This window comes from Lonchura striata, chromosome 1 (assembly GCF_046129695.1).
Source record: "Lonchura striata isolate bLonStr1 chromosome 1, bLonStr1.mat, whole genome shotgun sequence".
In the NCBI taxonomy this organism is placed as follows: domain Eukaryota; kingdom Metazoa; phylum Chordata; class Aves; order Passeriformes; family Estrildidae; genus Lonchura; species Lonchura striata.
The window spans coordinates 85,219,129-85,235,777 of record NC_134603.1 but is presented as its reverse complement, the minus strand read 5'-3'; the positions used below and the strand labels follow the sequence as shown (position 1 = coordinate 85,235,777).

The 16,649-nt window shown below is 34.4% G+C and overlaps 1 protein-coding gene across 2 annotated transcripts in view; it reads left to right on the top strand.

Moving 5' to 3' along the window:
• Positions 1-16,649, top strand: part of ATP9B (ATPase phospholipid transporting 9B) — a 157,131-nt gene that overhangs the window by 92,512 nt on the left and 47,970 nt on the right. For both annotated transcript variants that reach the window (XM_021553373.2, XM_021553372.2), the window contains exon 12: positions 13,871-14,031. In XM_021553373.2, the coding sequence (XP_021409048.1) occupies positions 13,871-14,031 (161 nt within the window). The remainder of the gene's footprint in view (positions 1-13,870; positions 14,032-16,649) is intronic.

The window sequence follows — 16,649 nt, the reverse complement described above, 5'->3', positions numbered from 1 at the left end:
TTTAGTTCTAAACAAAATCATTGCTATACAACAACATACAGAACAATCAAGGGAATGGCTCTTGGGTAGTGAGAGAAAATTCTCATTGTACTCTGGGTAAATTTCTGAGTTTACTGTGTATTCGTGCCAAACTCTCCAACTGGTTTTGCAAAGCCACATAATTTATTCACAGCTGTAAAATTCCTAAAGTGTTAAATTTATTCCCTATTACAAGGCTGTAGAAGGATAAAAATTGATATGTACCAGAATGTTAATGACTGGCCACAAGCCATTCTAACCTGGAGTCCTTAATTCTTGTGATTCTCATCAAGAATGTTGTTTGATGTTCTGTGATCTCTGAACTCCCATTTCAGAGTTTCTCATTAAAAAGTTGCTAGGATTTTGTTATCTTAGTATTTTTAGAACATGTGTAGGTTAGAATTTGTGCGAGTAGTTCAATGTCATTTCACACTGGTGTTTAAGGAAGTGTGGAGTATACCATGGTGGAGTATACCATTGGAATGATTGAATATACCATTTCTGAAGTACTCTGTTAATCTATTAAAATGGATTAGCCTCACAAAATAGTTGGAATAATTCTTAAAATGAATCAAGTTATGGAATAGCAACAGCCTGCTATTCAAAAGAAATTACATGTATTTCACCTGGGGCAATCTAAGCTAAAATTAATGATTTATGGTAAAATAAAGAAATAATTTGAAATGTTGTCATTCTACAGGAGACAGTGGAAAAGGGAGATTGCCTGCACATTTGACTTGTGTGGAATATCCCAGTAAGCTCTCAAAGAGGCAGACTCTGATGGCTATTTCCTCTCAGCTGCTGCCTCCACTGCTGCTAATCCGCTGAGGGAGTTTGCTTTTGCCTTTACATTGCTCCTTATGGCTTTGTTGCAATTCAGAATTTAATCATGCCCTTGGCAAAATGCAGCTGCTGGGAGATGAGAGGGTAGGGGCAAAGGGCCTCTCAGAGGGCATTTGAAACCTCATCCCATGGCTTAGAACTGCACCACTTTTAGAAGGCTCTACCTGCAAGGCCTTGCTAGCTGTGAGTGAGCCAAAGTGGTGGCAACTAAAATACTGATGTTGTGGAAGGAGGCTGCTGTGCATTTTCCTTCATTAGGCTTATGTTCTGTACACAGAGTGTTTGTTAATAAGAACAATGTACCACAGTCAGCACTTTTATTTTTTAAAAATTTATTGTGTGTATTTTGTTGGAAATTTGGAACCTTATTTTTGGAATTATTTTTTCCTTAGTTAAGATCCATGTAAACACATTTCTTTGATGTGTAGCTCCAAAACCTTGATGCTGCAACTGTGTAGAAAGTCAGGTTTGCCTAAGGTCCTTATGAACGCTAGTTGTTATATAATGTCTTTTGCATAATTTGCATTATTTCTGCAATTGTTTTCATATTTTTCTGAATAAGATTTATTTTTTTTCCAATGGAAAGAAACTCAATAAAAAAGAATAGAGATATTAGTTTTAGTGATGGGAAGTTGAAAGTATATTTATTATATTTTACAATTATTGTGAAGGAGGGATGTCCCAGATGTCAGAAACTAGGACATTTAAGACCTGCAGAGCATTCTTAGAATAGATGCTCATCCAATTTTCAAAACTTCTATTTGGATGCTTACAAGCATTATTGTTTACTGTTATTATTGGATAGCCTTCTCTTTGTGTAGAGCAAGTATAAAGAAACATCTTTTGAGGTTTTCATTTATGTGGCTCAATAATTCATGCAGCTCATGCATTTTTCTAATTACTGGAGGCTCAGAAATCATCATGATTCACGTGACTTGAAATGTTAGTCTACAGTGACGGATATCTAGAGGGAAAGTTCGCTCCATATCAGGACATAGTATTTGTTTTGGTGTAGACTGAACATAATGATCATGACTAAGACAATTTACTGAATTCTGTTTGACACTTGAAGTAACAAGCTTGTCATATTCTTAACAAATACAATCTTTGCCCTTCTTTTTTACCTCAGTTCAGAGAGCAAGCCTGTGGATACATTGAGCATTAAAATCAGCACTCCAGCTTGTACCAGATGAAAATAATGTGGTTTAGATTGTGGAATAATTTGTAAAGAGTGGATTGCTCTTCATATCCTTAAGCTCATTTCCTTCCCAACATATCTTTTGGAAAGTATCCCAAAAAACTATTTATACAAAACAGCATTCAGTTTGATTTCTTTTATGATTTGGAGACCTTGTGGAATCTTTTCTTAATCTCATAGTCTCCAAGGAATCCACTCAAATGTTTTGTTTTATAAAAGTAAAGATAGATGACTTATGACTCAGCTCAAGAAAGAAAATAAGATCCTTACTGATGCCCACTGGGTTTGAGGGGATATGCTTTTTTTTTTTTTTTTTTTTTTTTTGTTTGTTTTTTTTTTTTGTTCTGCCTATCACATAGAGCTCTTTTTCTAGTCTAAGTTTGACAGTGTTTGGACAGTTGTTTATTTTGTGTTTTTTGAAAGAACTGTTAAAAAACTTTTTGATTAATTTTGTTGTGACTCCCTACTGTATGTATGGCCTCTGGAAGAGATTCAGCCAGCACCAGTCCTCTGCTTTGTATTCAATATATCTTTCTTCTGACTAGCTTCCCCCTTGCCTTGTTCTGCTTCTCCACCCTGTTATTCTGGTCTAATACTTTTACTAGTTCTCCCTTTCTCCCTCCCTCCCACTACACATCTTACACATACTTGTTTTTTCTCTGACAAGGTAGTACATTTGTGAAGAAGAAAGTTTAAGTCTTTGATCAGATGAAATTATCAAATAATCTGTCATAAATTGTCTACATTGAAAAATGCTGTCTTGGTTACTTTGCACTCATTTTGCAATGATAAAAAATCATGATCGTGGTACATCTCTTCAGCTCTTACCTGCTTCTTTCCATGGGCTCCTTCCTCCTTAGCCTATCCAATCCTGTCATCTTCCTTTTAAAGTTACTTTCATCACAACTCATGTGTCTTTAATCTGGTCTGCTATCGAGTTGTTAGCTTCAGCTGCATGGTTGATGTTTTAACAGTTTTATGCACAGGAAGATATTCCCCATAAGCAGCTGAGTAGCCATTTCATTGATGTTCTCTAAACATATTTTTGGAATTCCCAAAGGTTCTCTGGCTATATGTCCACCTCTTATTCTCACTTTTGGGTTTTTGTTTCAGCTATTACTGTGTCATTACTTTCTCCTTTGCGCTCAAATCAATTTGTCTTTCCTTGACTCCTTGACATAGTTTATGCAGTACTTAGTGCAGGGCTTTGCTCCATCTAAGGGGTTCTCACTCTCAATTTGCAGCTAAAAAAATTTGAAGCAAATTTGTGTGTGTTTATAAATTTGGAGGTTATGGAAATTAATTTTTGCAAATGAGATACACCTAATTGTGTTTGAGCTGTGAAACAGTACTTTTGAGGGCACTGGCAGAAGTGTGGAGTGGTATCCATTAAAGTGTTGCATTACATGTATGAATCTTCCCCTCACCTTTTTTTCCTCTTGCATTGAAGCATGTATTCAGTCAGTATGTTACTCTTGCACGGAAGAAAAAGTGTGTTTATGTAATCCTTCCTTTGGGACACAGGTTTGAATTGTTTAGCAGATACATTAGCTGATGCTCCTACTAGTTTTGTAATGACTCTCCCCTTTGTGAAGTTAAGATATGGTCTGTATGCACTGTTTTATTTTTAAATGGATTTAATTCTGGAAACACTAGGTGAGCTTTCCGTGCCTTGCATAGTATTTTATATTCTATTTTGACCTTCCAATTTTCTTTGAGAACCTGAATAATTTTTTTTCTAAGTACTGAAGTGTTTTATAGCTGTACTGCACAACAGTTTCCTTGTGGAAGGTCTGCTAGCTTCCAATGACCCTTAGCTACCATCTGGTACAAATTCAAAGTGCTTCTGTCATCTGCTGCTAATTGCTGTCACCTGCATATTGCAGTCACTGAGCAACTTGGAGTGCAGTAAAGCAGGAGGCATACTGCTTTGTATAGCTGCAATCTATCCGTAATACACATGATTTCTTTATTAATATTAATTTAATAATAAAAGAAGTACATGCCTCATGAAATTGTATGAATTAATATAAATGGCATTTCATGTTTATTTTAGTAACTTTCAGGTTTTAATCTGACATTCAAAAATGTGTGTAGATTTGTATTATAAATATATTTATTATTTCAGTATTCCTCAGCCTGTTTACTGTGTAGAGATTGTTCAAACTGAATCTTACAGAAGAGTTCTTTAATCTTTTTTGTAAGCTGATAAGCTTTAGTCAGGGCACTAGCCTACAGCACCATATTATATTAATGTATTTTACTTGTAATTTAGAGAACAAGAAGAATATCCTGATCTGAAGGCTAAACTGTCCCCTGTGGCACTTGCACAGCTGATAATCGTGAACTAGAAAGATGTGTATATCAAATAGTTTACAAAATGAAGCCAGCTGTGTTTCCCTACATACTGTGGCTTCCTGACATGCATCATTAAACCTTATTAGCTACTTCCTTTTACAAAGATTCTTGTAGTCTTGAACATTGCATATTAACATTTTCTGCCCCTCCAACTGGAAATTATTTGCTTTATTGTAGAGTGTCAACTCGCTCTAGCTTCTGATATGCTCTCTAATTGGTACTTTGGAGTATAATCATAGTGAAAAACCACTCAGTGCATTTCTTTATTTGGAAAATTAATACAGACCTTTTCACTTCATCTGTCAATCTGTGCAACTTTTCACACAATTCCCAACTGTTGGGATTGCTTGCAAAACATTAAGTATGAAGTGGTTCATAAAATGTCTCTAAGAATATAAACACAAAAAGAAAAAGTTGATTTTTATGGTAAGATTCTGTTGTTGTTACTTGCTTAATAGAAATAAAGCTACTTTAGCTGATAAATGTAATGATGTAAGAAGCCTCAAAAATGTGTTGATATTATAAAGTTAATTTTTGTTGTTCAGATGAGGCTTTGTTTAATAAAACTACCATACTGCATACACACACCACTTAATTGCTTAATTCTGATAATGAAATTCAGCTCTTAAACCTTAGGAAAGCGGAATTTTTGAAATATTAATCATGGGTAAAAACAGATTTGGATTTAAGTACAAAATATGTATTATGTATATGCATTTGTACATATTTACAGCTCTTCTGTATATCTGTCCAGAAGGTCAATTAAATACTTCTGATCTCTCTCTACAACATTTTGGAAAATATTATTCCAGAACCATATTTGTTTGTATGATCCCAAGAATAATTTCAAAGCAACACATTCTGTTAATAGTCTTGAAACATATTTTGTGTTTATTTTAGGACAGGAGGCACTAGTAACACAGACATTATATAGATTATGAATAACATGTAACTGTATAAAGAAAAAAAACTAAGAACCATCCTAAAAACCTTTCTGTTGATATTCCTCATCTAAAAAGTTTAATATTTGTTTCAGAAGGACAGTTTTATTTGTAAAAACACCAGTGCATTAAAATTGAGCTAGAAATTCTAGAGCTCAGGTCATAATTTCTACTACATAATTGAGTCTGAAAATTGATGTTTTTACATAATATTAGTAAGAAGTTGTACATCAAATCTTATCTAGAAGTCTTCACTTGGAAGATCTGTTTTTTCTGTGCCTTAAATGGTTGTGAACATTTGCTCTGGATTTATTTTGGGTGTTTCTACTCAGACTTGAAGAAGGCTCAATCCCCTTTCTTGGGCATTTTTGTGTATATCCAGACATTTAATTAATCTTCTAGGAGACTACTGCTGATTTTCCACTGTATGGAGCAATTGTCAAGCTCCTGTTCAATTCTGAAGTAAAAATAAAAACAAGTTTTTCTTTCAATATGTATCTCAGGCTTTTTGAAACATTTCTTCTCAGTTTGCAGACTAACAGGATTTTATACTCGGGAATAGCTAGGGCAGAGTCAAAAGTTTGATGTAGTCAAAATGCTCGTTCTCATTTCCTTTCTCACATGTTTTCCCATTTATTATTGAATATTATTATATGTAAATATACATTCATATTCCTTATTAATATGATTCAGATTTAAAGCTTCAAAACAAACTTTCAGGTGCTTTGTTTTGTGTGGCTGTTCATTTTTTTTAACCTGATTTCCTGTGCAAAAATACCTGGATGGTTGTGTTTGTATCTGGACCTGTGCTGAGACAGGTTTAATGATGGACATGGAGTATACACAGAAGAGGAGGAGGGAGGTTGTAGAAATGTTCCACCAATTAATGAAACACTGCATACTGCCAATTTTAATTGTTTATTCAATAATTTTTATTAATTCTTTTGCATTTATTGGCTAATCCATCTTCTGAAAGTTTCCTCAGTCACTTTAATAATCTGTGTGTTGTATCTACTGTATTACTTCATTTACATTTCCATGAAGAAAGGTTGCAGCTCTGATTTCCATCTACTTTGTGGCATAAGCACCAATTTAATATATCAGTGTTTCTCATTGAAGTTTTTTCCCAACTTTCATTAACTTTTAAAATAACAAGGTGTAATAAAACAAAATGTATGTAATTTACCTAGAAAGAAATTTTAAAAATGCACCTCTGAATTTAACCTTGAGTAAAATGGAAGGAAAACATATCCTTTTAACTGTCTTTATGCTTACTTTCAGTTTGCGATAAAATGCAATTGTGAAATTTTAAAATAAGCTTAGACTTTCTGGGCTCTTGGCTTCATTTATTTAATTATATTCTTAATGGAAAAATTGACATGTGTTTTGATAACCTTAGCTCTGACCTCTCTTACCCCAGCCCTGTGTGAGATTAAACTCATTACAAAATGTAATAATCTCTGCTAATAGTTTAATCTAGACAGTCTATGAGGTGATGAGTTACTAACACCTTATTTTGAATGTGGAGTAAGGAAATGTTGGATTTCTGTAGGTATACATTTTCCAGTATTCAATTCAAAGATGTCTTTGAAAAAGCTGTAAGGTTCTCATACCATTTAGGAAATATTATTAAACATACTGTGTCATATGTAAAACCCACAGATTCAATCCGTACTATGTAAATACTACATTTGTGCAGTTTTCTATTAGAAAAAGTTATTTAGACCAGTCAGCCGCTTGGTCTGAAGTGCAGCTATATTACTATTCCCAAAATATATGCACATGAAATAGCTAGCTGTTGTTGTCAATTTGTTAGGTCCCTTTTGTAATTGTTTTTTCATGAAGAAATTTGTACCTGTTACTGCACTATTTATTTTTTTACATGTATCTCAAATTTTTGCATTTATTTATTTTTATATATGCAAATTTTACACAATACTGGTTTTGGAACCAGTTTTCCCTGTCCTAATTTTGCAGTTACTTTGGTACTGCTAATTATCTTAATCTGTGAGAGAGTAAATCATGCTTTTTTAACCTATTCAGATTTGAAAAAATGCCATCTCCATTAAGTGTGTTTTAATAATAGTGCATAGTGTGTAAAGCTGCTTATTCTGTACTCTGAGCCTTGAAAGACCTGATTACATGACAGTACCCACAGAAAAGTCTTGAGTTGAAGCTGATGATGACCAAGCTTAAAGAAGATAAGACAAGCACATATAAAAGGTACATATGAAATATGAATCTGAAGATGTAAAAGGTACACATGAAATATAATCTGAAGATAAAAATTAGTGTAAAAATCAAGCACCTTTAAATCCTGCTCTTCCCCCGCCCCTGAGATTTCCATGTCTTAGCAATATTGATCAGTTATAAGGAGGATTTCAAGTGCTTAGAAACTCTAAGTACCTATATTTTTTAAAATTGAAAAGAAACCCCGATGAATTAGAGTTTCACTCCGTGAAGGTTGTTGAATTTTCCAGTATGACTGGTTATCTTAGATTACTGAAGCAATTATTCTAAATTCGTGGGTGGTCTTGAGAAAATGTTTTCAAACGGTAGCTTTTAATAGGAGGACAGTATGTAACGCAGCACAGTCCCTGCATGGATACCGGAATTCAAGGGGCTGTTAACCTTTTCGATTTCTTAACGTGCTTTGTAACGTTCTGATCATCCGCGTTCGTGACAAATACGCAGCGAAGTCGGAGAACATCTGGTCACACAGCATCTGACTGCTGCTGCCTTAAGGTGCCAGCCTGTGACTGTGTAAAGGTATAGGAGTGTAGGGTTTAAGGATGATTCCTGAGCTAGGATCTCCACAGACGAGCTCGGAACGGTCTGAGTGAGAGGTGCCAAAGCCGAGCCGGTGCTCCGAGCGCTGCCGGCCGAGCCAGCCGCCGCCGGGGAGGCGCCGTGCGGCACAGACGGGCGCGGGCGCCCTCTGCTGACCAAAGCGCGCATGGCAGCGCTGCCCGGCCCAGCCTCCCCTCCCGCCTTCGGGCAGACCGCAGCGACGGCCAAATACCCACGGCTTGGCTTCGTTGCTCTAAGACTCATTCTAAGAACAAACATCCGATTGAAGAATGTTTAGAGACAGTACTGTAGTTTACCAAACTGCAAAAGTGTTAATGAAAGCCAGATTTATAGTCAGAAGGATATCAAGAATGAGTCGTGTTCCGTTTCTGTCATTGGGATCATTTGAAACAGTATGTTTTACTACAAAAAGACTAAATCGTTGGCATTCAGGTAAACCAGGATACAACTGAAAAAGAAGACACACTTGGGAAGGCTATGAAATCTGTGACTAGCATTTGACAAAACGAGTGCCTTACTTCAAACAACTGAGCCCTATCGAAGTGCAGTTGTGGAAATAGCTCACTTACAGTTTTTATTGCAGTAGACAACTAGAGAGAGCTAAGCACCTCTAAAATCCTGGAGAGGATTATTGAGCTTCAATCTGAGTATCCAGACTCAGGTGATGTTGAGTCTGGAAAAGGCAACAATATAAAATGAATGAAATAATGAGACAGAGAGAGAGAGAGAAAGAATGGTGTGAGTCCTCTTTTTCTTTTAGAATTATAGCTATTTCTGTTTACAAAAGGGAATTCTGCTTCCAATGTGATTATTTTATTTTAAAACACATAAATATTCATTTATGAATAGTGTGTTAAAGTAAAGCCGGGCAAGTCAGAAGGGTAATTTCAAAACATAATAATAGTATTCTCCTTTTAAGAGCAGTTAAACCTCTGGTTTTGAATATGCATCAAAATACTACCAAAGTATACTTGAGCTTCTCTTTCATTGGATCATGAACTGTATTTCTTCTTGAGTTCTAAAATTTCTGCTGTTTTCAATGCCTATGCATTGGAGACTGACTGATTTATGTAAGAATACAGAAAAGTAATTGTAATTTGTTTCTTTGGGGGATGCAATTAACACTAAATATATAAAATTTATTGTTGAAATCAGTGTAGAAATGACATAATTTCGTTCCATAAAACTGCAGTATTAACATGATACCAAATATTTCAGTTTGCTCAAAGGTTTGGTTGTGTGATGAATATTTTTTATGAAGGATAAATATTTTTTTTTTGCCAAATGTAAGACAGAAAATGTTACTGGAATCAAATGAACTATTTAATGGTAATTACTTCTGCATAAGTCAAATGGAGTGGACTAAATAAGTAAAGTTTATTTCAGTTTTATGAACTTAAGTAGAACAGTTGTCCCCCTGCATTATTCCTCAATTTTAAAATGAATAAAACTTGTAAAAGGTTTTTAGTGCTTCAGAAAATGTTTTCAAAGTTTCATTTTTGCTCTTGCAGCTAAACCAGTGATGAGACCATGTTTAAAAATTGATATCAAAAAGCAGGGACAGATGACTTTTTTTACTAAATGGTTGCTGTAGATATTTTTGTGTTTTCTTTGCTTTTCCCACCTTTGAATCTACTGATTAAAAGAATGAGAAAGATACTGATTAAACAGTGTATACTGTATGCATACTGTATGCAAGATTTGGTAGGTTTGGCATTAATCAGGTCAGGTTTGTAGAGAAACATATTTGTGCAGACCATTGCATGAGTAGAGGGAATTAAGGCAAGATGCTTGCTAAACCTGAGTTTACTTGTTTTGATTCTTAGTTATACTGTCTTTATGTGATTACCTGGATTGCTAAGCAGTCAAGACTTAGAATCATGCAAATTAGGAGATTTATGAAAGAAGAAACATTTACAGATTCCAAAGTTGCTCATTGTGGTTTTTGTGTCAAAGATTTAGGTAGATAGATAAGGATGTGTCATTTTATTTCGCTTTTAAGCACAAATTAGTAGCCTGTTATTTCCAGGGGCTATAGGGAAGGTTTAACAGATTATTGAAGCAAGTCATGGGGGTTTGGATAAATGCAGCTGACTGTATAGTACAATCTATATAATTTTTTTTTATAAATGATGGAATGCTACTAATAATTTTTGTTAAGCAAACCTTGGTTTTGCCACCCTGCAGCTGAAAGATGTATTATTTGAATTTTAGTATTTTTAAATATTTATTGTTACATACCATTTACATCTAAGTGTAGGCTACAATTAATCAAAACATATAATATACTGATATTCCAGGCTTAATAAATTAATTTCAGAGCATGTATTAAGAATAGGAAAGAAAATTTTATGGTACAAATTAAAATCCAAGTCCCTCTCAAACATGCATACCATGAAATTTCATTGTAGTCAATGTAGTGTTTGGCAGTGCAGAACCAGGCTGATTACTGAAATATAATTACCTTTGTGAAGGAATTTGGTTGCAGGGGGAAGTCTGTCCTAAGACTGTGCCTTAATACTTCAACAGTATTAAAGTAGGGCACTTAAAGGCTATTTGTGAGCAATTATTTGTAATACACTTTAAACTGTAATTGAATAAAAAATGGCTGAATTGGACTATTTTGAGAAATCTTTGTGATTTTATAACATTTAATTATCAAATTTTGCGTTTCAGTATTCTAGCATTTTAAAAGTTCTTATTTTCAAAGTAATATACATTTTATAGTGCTAAAAGAATTCTTCTATTGCTACAATAATAGCTTCAGAAGATAACCTTTCCTAAAAGTTAAGCATCTAGGGCAGAAACAGCAATATTGTTGTTCACATATATTTCAGTTACTGGAAAAGTTCTTGTTATTTTCAGCTTTTTAATTAAATTAATATTTTTCTTATAAGATAATGAATTACACCCTGTGGCCCAAAGTGTAGACTTTGAATCATTCCCTCATTCAAATATGAAATATTTTAAAAACTTATCAGCTTATTTACCATGCAAACAGACAATTGACGGTATAAGCCATTACTTTATTGAGAACCATTATCTATTTAAAACTCTGAGCATAAATTAAAGAGGAGCTAAATGGAATTGTGGCTGTTGCTATTAGTAGCATTTTAATTTATACAGGCAATTATTGTGTTCATTTTCATTATCGTAGAGCAGCCCCTTTGCAAAACTATTGTGATTTTCTTAGACATTACATACAAATATTCCCTTGGAGATTAAAATTTCCAGTGGTGTGCTTAATTTTGTTGTTTCAAAGAGAACAAATATTATGACAAGTAGAAGAAAATTTGTTTTAGTAATATGGGAAATAGAAATAAACATGGAAAATTACTCCAATTCTTAATTAATCTATTTCTAATATTTTCATAGTTATTCTAGTTACTCTTTTCCAAAGAAAATAAATAGCTTTTGTAAGATGGCATATTTTACAAATGCTTTGATAAAATCACAGTCTAGTTAAAATGGAGTTTATCCACTTTTCCAATATTCAAATGAATTTTAGAGAATGTTAATTAATTTCTACATGAAATTTATCTGGCTAGTTCAACAGAGTTTCATTAGTTGACTGCAGAAATTGTTTTAGTGGAAAACATAAACTAATTAAGTATCTTTTAGTACATTGGAGTAACTAGTTTTTGAGAAATGGAAAATGCATTTCAATTAAAGCTTACTTTCTTTGTGTGCCTTCTTAAGCAGAATTTTGCAATTGCCTTCACTTACTATAGTAAATAAAAATATTAAAATTTACTATGGCAAATAGTATGATCTATATTAAAAAGAATGGCATTATTAGTAGTAAATCAAGTGTTCTTGAGCAAAAGATTTATAGCATGAAATGTTTTTCAGCATCAACTTTTTATAGTAATAATACCTCTCCAAACACATTTTTATTTGGTCCCAAACTTAAATTCACATCTGTCTTCATCAATAAGAAAGGTATTAATGCTTTGAGTTAGCTACATATCAGTGTGCAGTGGACTAAATTTAATGTTTCTGTCCTAAAAGTGGCATTCTTTCCAAAGAAGCACTTTATTCATTTCTGTTCTGGGGTGGGGTTTTTTATGGGGGGTGGAGAGGGGAGAGATAGGCTTTCACTACCATGATGCAGGGGAAAAAAAAGTGTGAGGTAGTAGTTATGCATATTGCAAGACAGTGATTCTTTATTTTATTACAAAAAAAGACCAACTCTAGAAGGCCAGATTAAATCATTCCTTTCACTTTTTAATGGGATTTGGATGAATAGAGTAAAATATGCACTTTGCATTCATTGATAGCATCTTTAGGTTGAGGTAATTGAGTCTTTTTTCCCTGACTGAATGAATAATGACTTCATCTGATCCTCAGCGAGGCCTGAAACTTAGGCTGCCTTTGTCAACGCAAAAAGATCTGGGCTTTGAAACATGCTCTACTTCCCTGGCTTCATTTTTCTTCATTTTAATCCAAAAACCTATTTTTCTCAATAATTCAAGCATAAACTATGTAGTAGTTGAAGCAGCGGAAATTGCAAGATATTTGTCCTCGTTGTGCTGCTTTTTAAATGCAGCTGATAAATCAGCCGCTGTGGTCTTCAGCTGCCTGATTCTCTAGGGAAGGGACAGCCCATGTGTAAGCAAGATTGCTGGAATTTTTAAGAACTATATTTAAAGTGCTTCTTTTGCAGACTGTTTGTTATCTAAGGAAGTGTTATGTTTTACTGGTCTTACTGGCAAGACTTTGAGATAAAAGGGGCATCTGTGATGGGGCCTAGGAAACTCTTCCTGACATAGTTTTCCCACATATTTTACTGACTACTAGAGCATCCCAAAAAGTAGAGGAAAAAAACCCTAGCTTACATCATACATTATTGAAATGATGAGAATTTTAGTTACATAGCTTAAATATATTTTTTCATGAGAAACAGTGGTTGAAAGATAGCTTCTCCTAATGTTTTACTTAAAATGTTTCTAAAACAAATACCTTTTTATTCATGTGAAGTTTAAGCTCTGTTTCACTATATTGATTTGAAAATGGATATTCCACTTGAATGTTGTTTTTATTATTGTATTGGATAAGTGAAAACTTTATACAATTAAAAGTCATTTCTATGGCATAGGTTCAGATTTACAGAGTGGGATGAGAGCATAGTGACAAGTCGCAGTGCACTTGTCACACAAATAAGAAGCCTGTGACTTCTTATTCATGTGATAAGTGCACTGTGACTTGTGCCTGTTAGTTCTTGAATCTAACGAATATTTGATCTTCTAGCAGTCAGTGAGCTCCCTACAAATATAATACACCATGCCAGTATTTTTGCTGCATGCATGACAGAAGAATATTGTCCCTGCTCATTTGTTCATCTGTAATTATCCTTTCTCCTTGCCCTTCTGTATTCCTGTCCAACAAGGAATGGAGAAGGGATGTGTCAGACTTGAAGGTATTCAAAAGACTTGGCTGGGACAATTCACATTGGTTCTGGGAATTGTTATTGCCACAAAACCAGGGAAAATCTTTTGTGTGCAAGCAAATGTGCAAATAGGAATAGCAATCAATGCAATTATCAAAGTTCAGTTAATTGTTACGTTCATGTTAATTGTTAAATGCATGGATTTTTAATAGGTAGGAATAACCAAAGCAAACAATTGTTAATTGTTTGCACTGCAGAAGCATAAATTTAAGAAAAACTACTGACTAACTTGGTTTCTTTTTCCTCCTTCAGGTTGGATTGCTGGACCTGGAGCTGAATCAACTGACCAAAGCCCTGTTTTTGGCTTTAGTGGCACTATCAGTTGTTATGGTAACTTTGCAAGGATTTGTAGGCCCGTGGTATCGCAACCTTTTCCGGTTCCTCCTCCTGTTTTCCTATATCATCCCAATCAGGTATGTATAAGAATGAAAGCAAAATACTGTTGCCTAATTTCACTGTATGTGGCTTTCTTGAAATTTATACTTGCTTCTCATTGCAAAGGAAATTGATCTTATCAGGAAGCTGAAGGAGAAGGTGCCAACAAATCTGCTGATTCTTGAAGGATCACTATACAGAAAGCAATACGGTTGTATTTTTTCTTGTATAATGTTCATCTTGCTGGAGTAATCAGGATATCTAATCCTTTGCTAGCATAAATGTATTAATAAGGATACAAGGTATATGAGAAAGAGGTTTCAGGAAGCATGCAGTTGAATGAACTGCTAGACGCATTGTGGAATTTTTAATGCCTTAAATACTAAAAATATTCCATTTCTCTGGTTAAAATACAGACATTTTACCCCAATAATGATTAATTTAAATTGGATGGCTGAATAATGTAAGTGCTCTTTTACAATGAGAGGAGTTTTAACATGTAACCAAGTAGAGACTTGCCCTGAATTAATTAATTCATTAAGCATGAGTACTGTATATTCAAATTGCAGATAAACTGGAACACGAAATAATATCCATGTGGGTAATCAAGTCTTCTGTGGACATAGAAATGAGAACACTGGCTCTGAACTGAATTATTTTATTTGCATAGGTATTGCCTTTGCAAAATAGAATTAAAATACTCAGTGTTTAGATTAAGGTAATTGTTAATTTTAGATCCTCTTTAGAACTGTTCAGTTTCAGATACATCATTCAGTAAGCCCAGTGATCAGCTGGAGTTACCAGCATCTAAACTGTAGCTAGATTTAAGACCTGTCCCCTCAGGCATGCACGCAATATTTAAGTTCACGTAGTAAAGGAAAGAAAAATAACAGGAGGATTTCATTAAGCCTTTTAATCTAAGCTTACATTACTTACATGTTACTGTGGTCACATTTTAAAGTACATGTCTGTGTGAAGGAAATTGTATCATATTTGACCAATGGGATACTCAGGAAGCCTCACTCTTAACATTTTATAACTTAAGGGACTTTATTTTTATAGTACCTTTGTGTTGCAAGAGAAACTGATTCTGTGGGAAGTTGAAGGAGAAGGTTCTGGCAAATCTGCTGGAACCACAATTTTGGGATATCTTTTTGAACACTGTCACTGTCATAACTCCTTTACTGCTTGAATGATGCTATTCAATCATGTTGCCATCCCACTCTACACACCCAGTTACTGAGTATTAAACAATTTATCCATGTGAAGAGGCAAAAAGGCCTCCATTCAAATGGTTAAGTGTACATTTTACTCAGAGATGCACTTTAAAACTTCCAGGGGAGGGGAAAAAGAGCTAAGAATATAAAGGATCACTTCTAACTAAAGGATAACTTTTAACCATTTTAATGTTTTTTTTACTGAATGCAAGAGGATTAAGGCCATAGAGGTGTTGTAAGTAAATTTTGCTCTATATTGAAAGTTCAACATATACCATTGAAAAAACATGTTCACTGAGCAGCTCATTTTCAGTGTAAGAGTTCTTTAGAGGACTTGTGGACTAGCTTTTCTCCAAAAATAATTTCTAGCATGTCTAATCCAATTTACAACTGTTTGTGAGAGATAATATAAAAACTAAAAATATTAGGGAATATGGTTGGTTTAGTTCATCAGACAGGAATTTATCACAGAATGCTTTCCTCCCTAGAGATTTATCTGTTTCTCTACCAAATTTTCTTCAGCTCAAATCTTCATAAATACAGGGTTGCTTCCCACACTGTCAGCAAGATGAACAACTCAGTCATGCTGGTGCTAAAATTTGGCTACACTTCCCTTCCTCTCTTCTATATGTTAAGCATGGGAATGACTTAAGTTTTAGGCTGTATTTTGAGTGTAAACTCTCAAGGATGAAGATTACAAAGCAAATGACATTGAAGCACCAGGTGTTGTATCTTCCCATTATTTTTAAGATAGCTATGTGGGGGAAATAATGAAATTACAGATGTAAATGAAAGGTTAGAGATTAGGATTCACTGCTAGAGGCAAAGCATATCTGGACTCAGACACATATTAAATGTGTTGCTTGATAGTTTTAGAGAATTCAGGAAGTTTCTAATTGTGGAGCTTTTTTGCAGTTCTGTTTGGCTTTTGGTTTGCAGAGCAAGGGAACTTCTAGGTATGCAATAAAAATAGCTTTTCATGGCTAGATGTTTTTGGTGAAGATCATCAGGAAGATGATGATAAGAGTTAGTAGAGTTTAACTGATCTCTGTGCAGCCTCTCCTATAATTAATAGGAAGAGGAACTTTTCAGATGCATCAGAAAGAAGATGGTTCCTTGTGTTTCAGCTGCATCCTAAATACTCATCTAGATCTAGCAAAGTGTTATTTAACTTTGTGCAGGGTATTACTGAGGGGCATGTAAGACTTAAGTATAAACATAAAACAACTGTAAAAAAACCTAACAGCACAGCAAAATAAAAACCATACCAATAAGCAACACTTACTCACCCCTCACCTCCAAAAAATCAGCCTCCAACATTGCACACATTCTGTGGTGTACAAGGAATCAGGAAAAATGGAGAAAAAGTAGTAATAAACAGGTATCAAAAGCTTAGTCCATCTCTAAACTCTTAAGTTAGAGTCATTATGCACAAAATG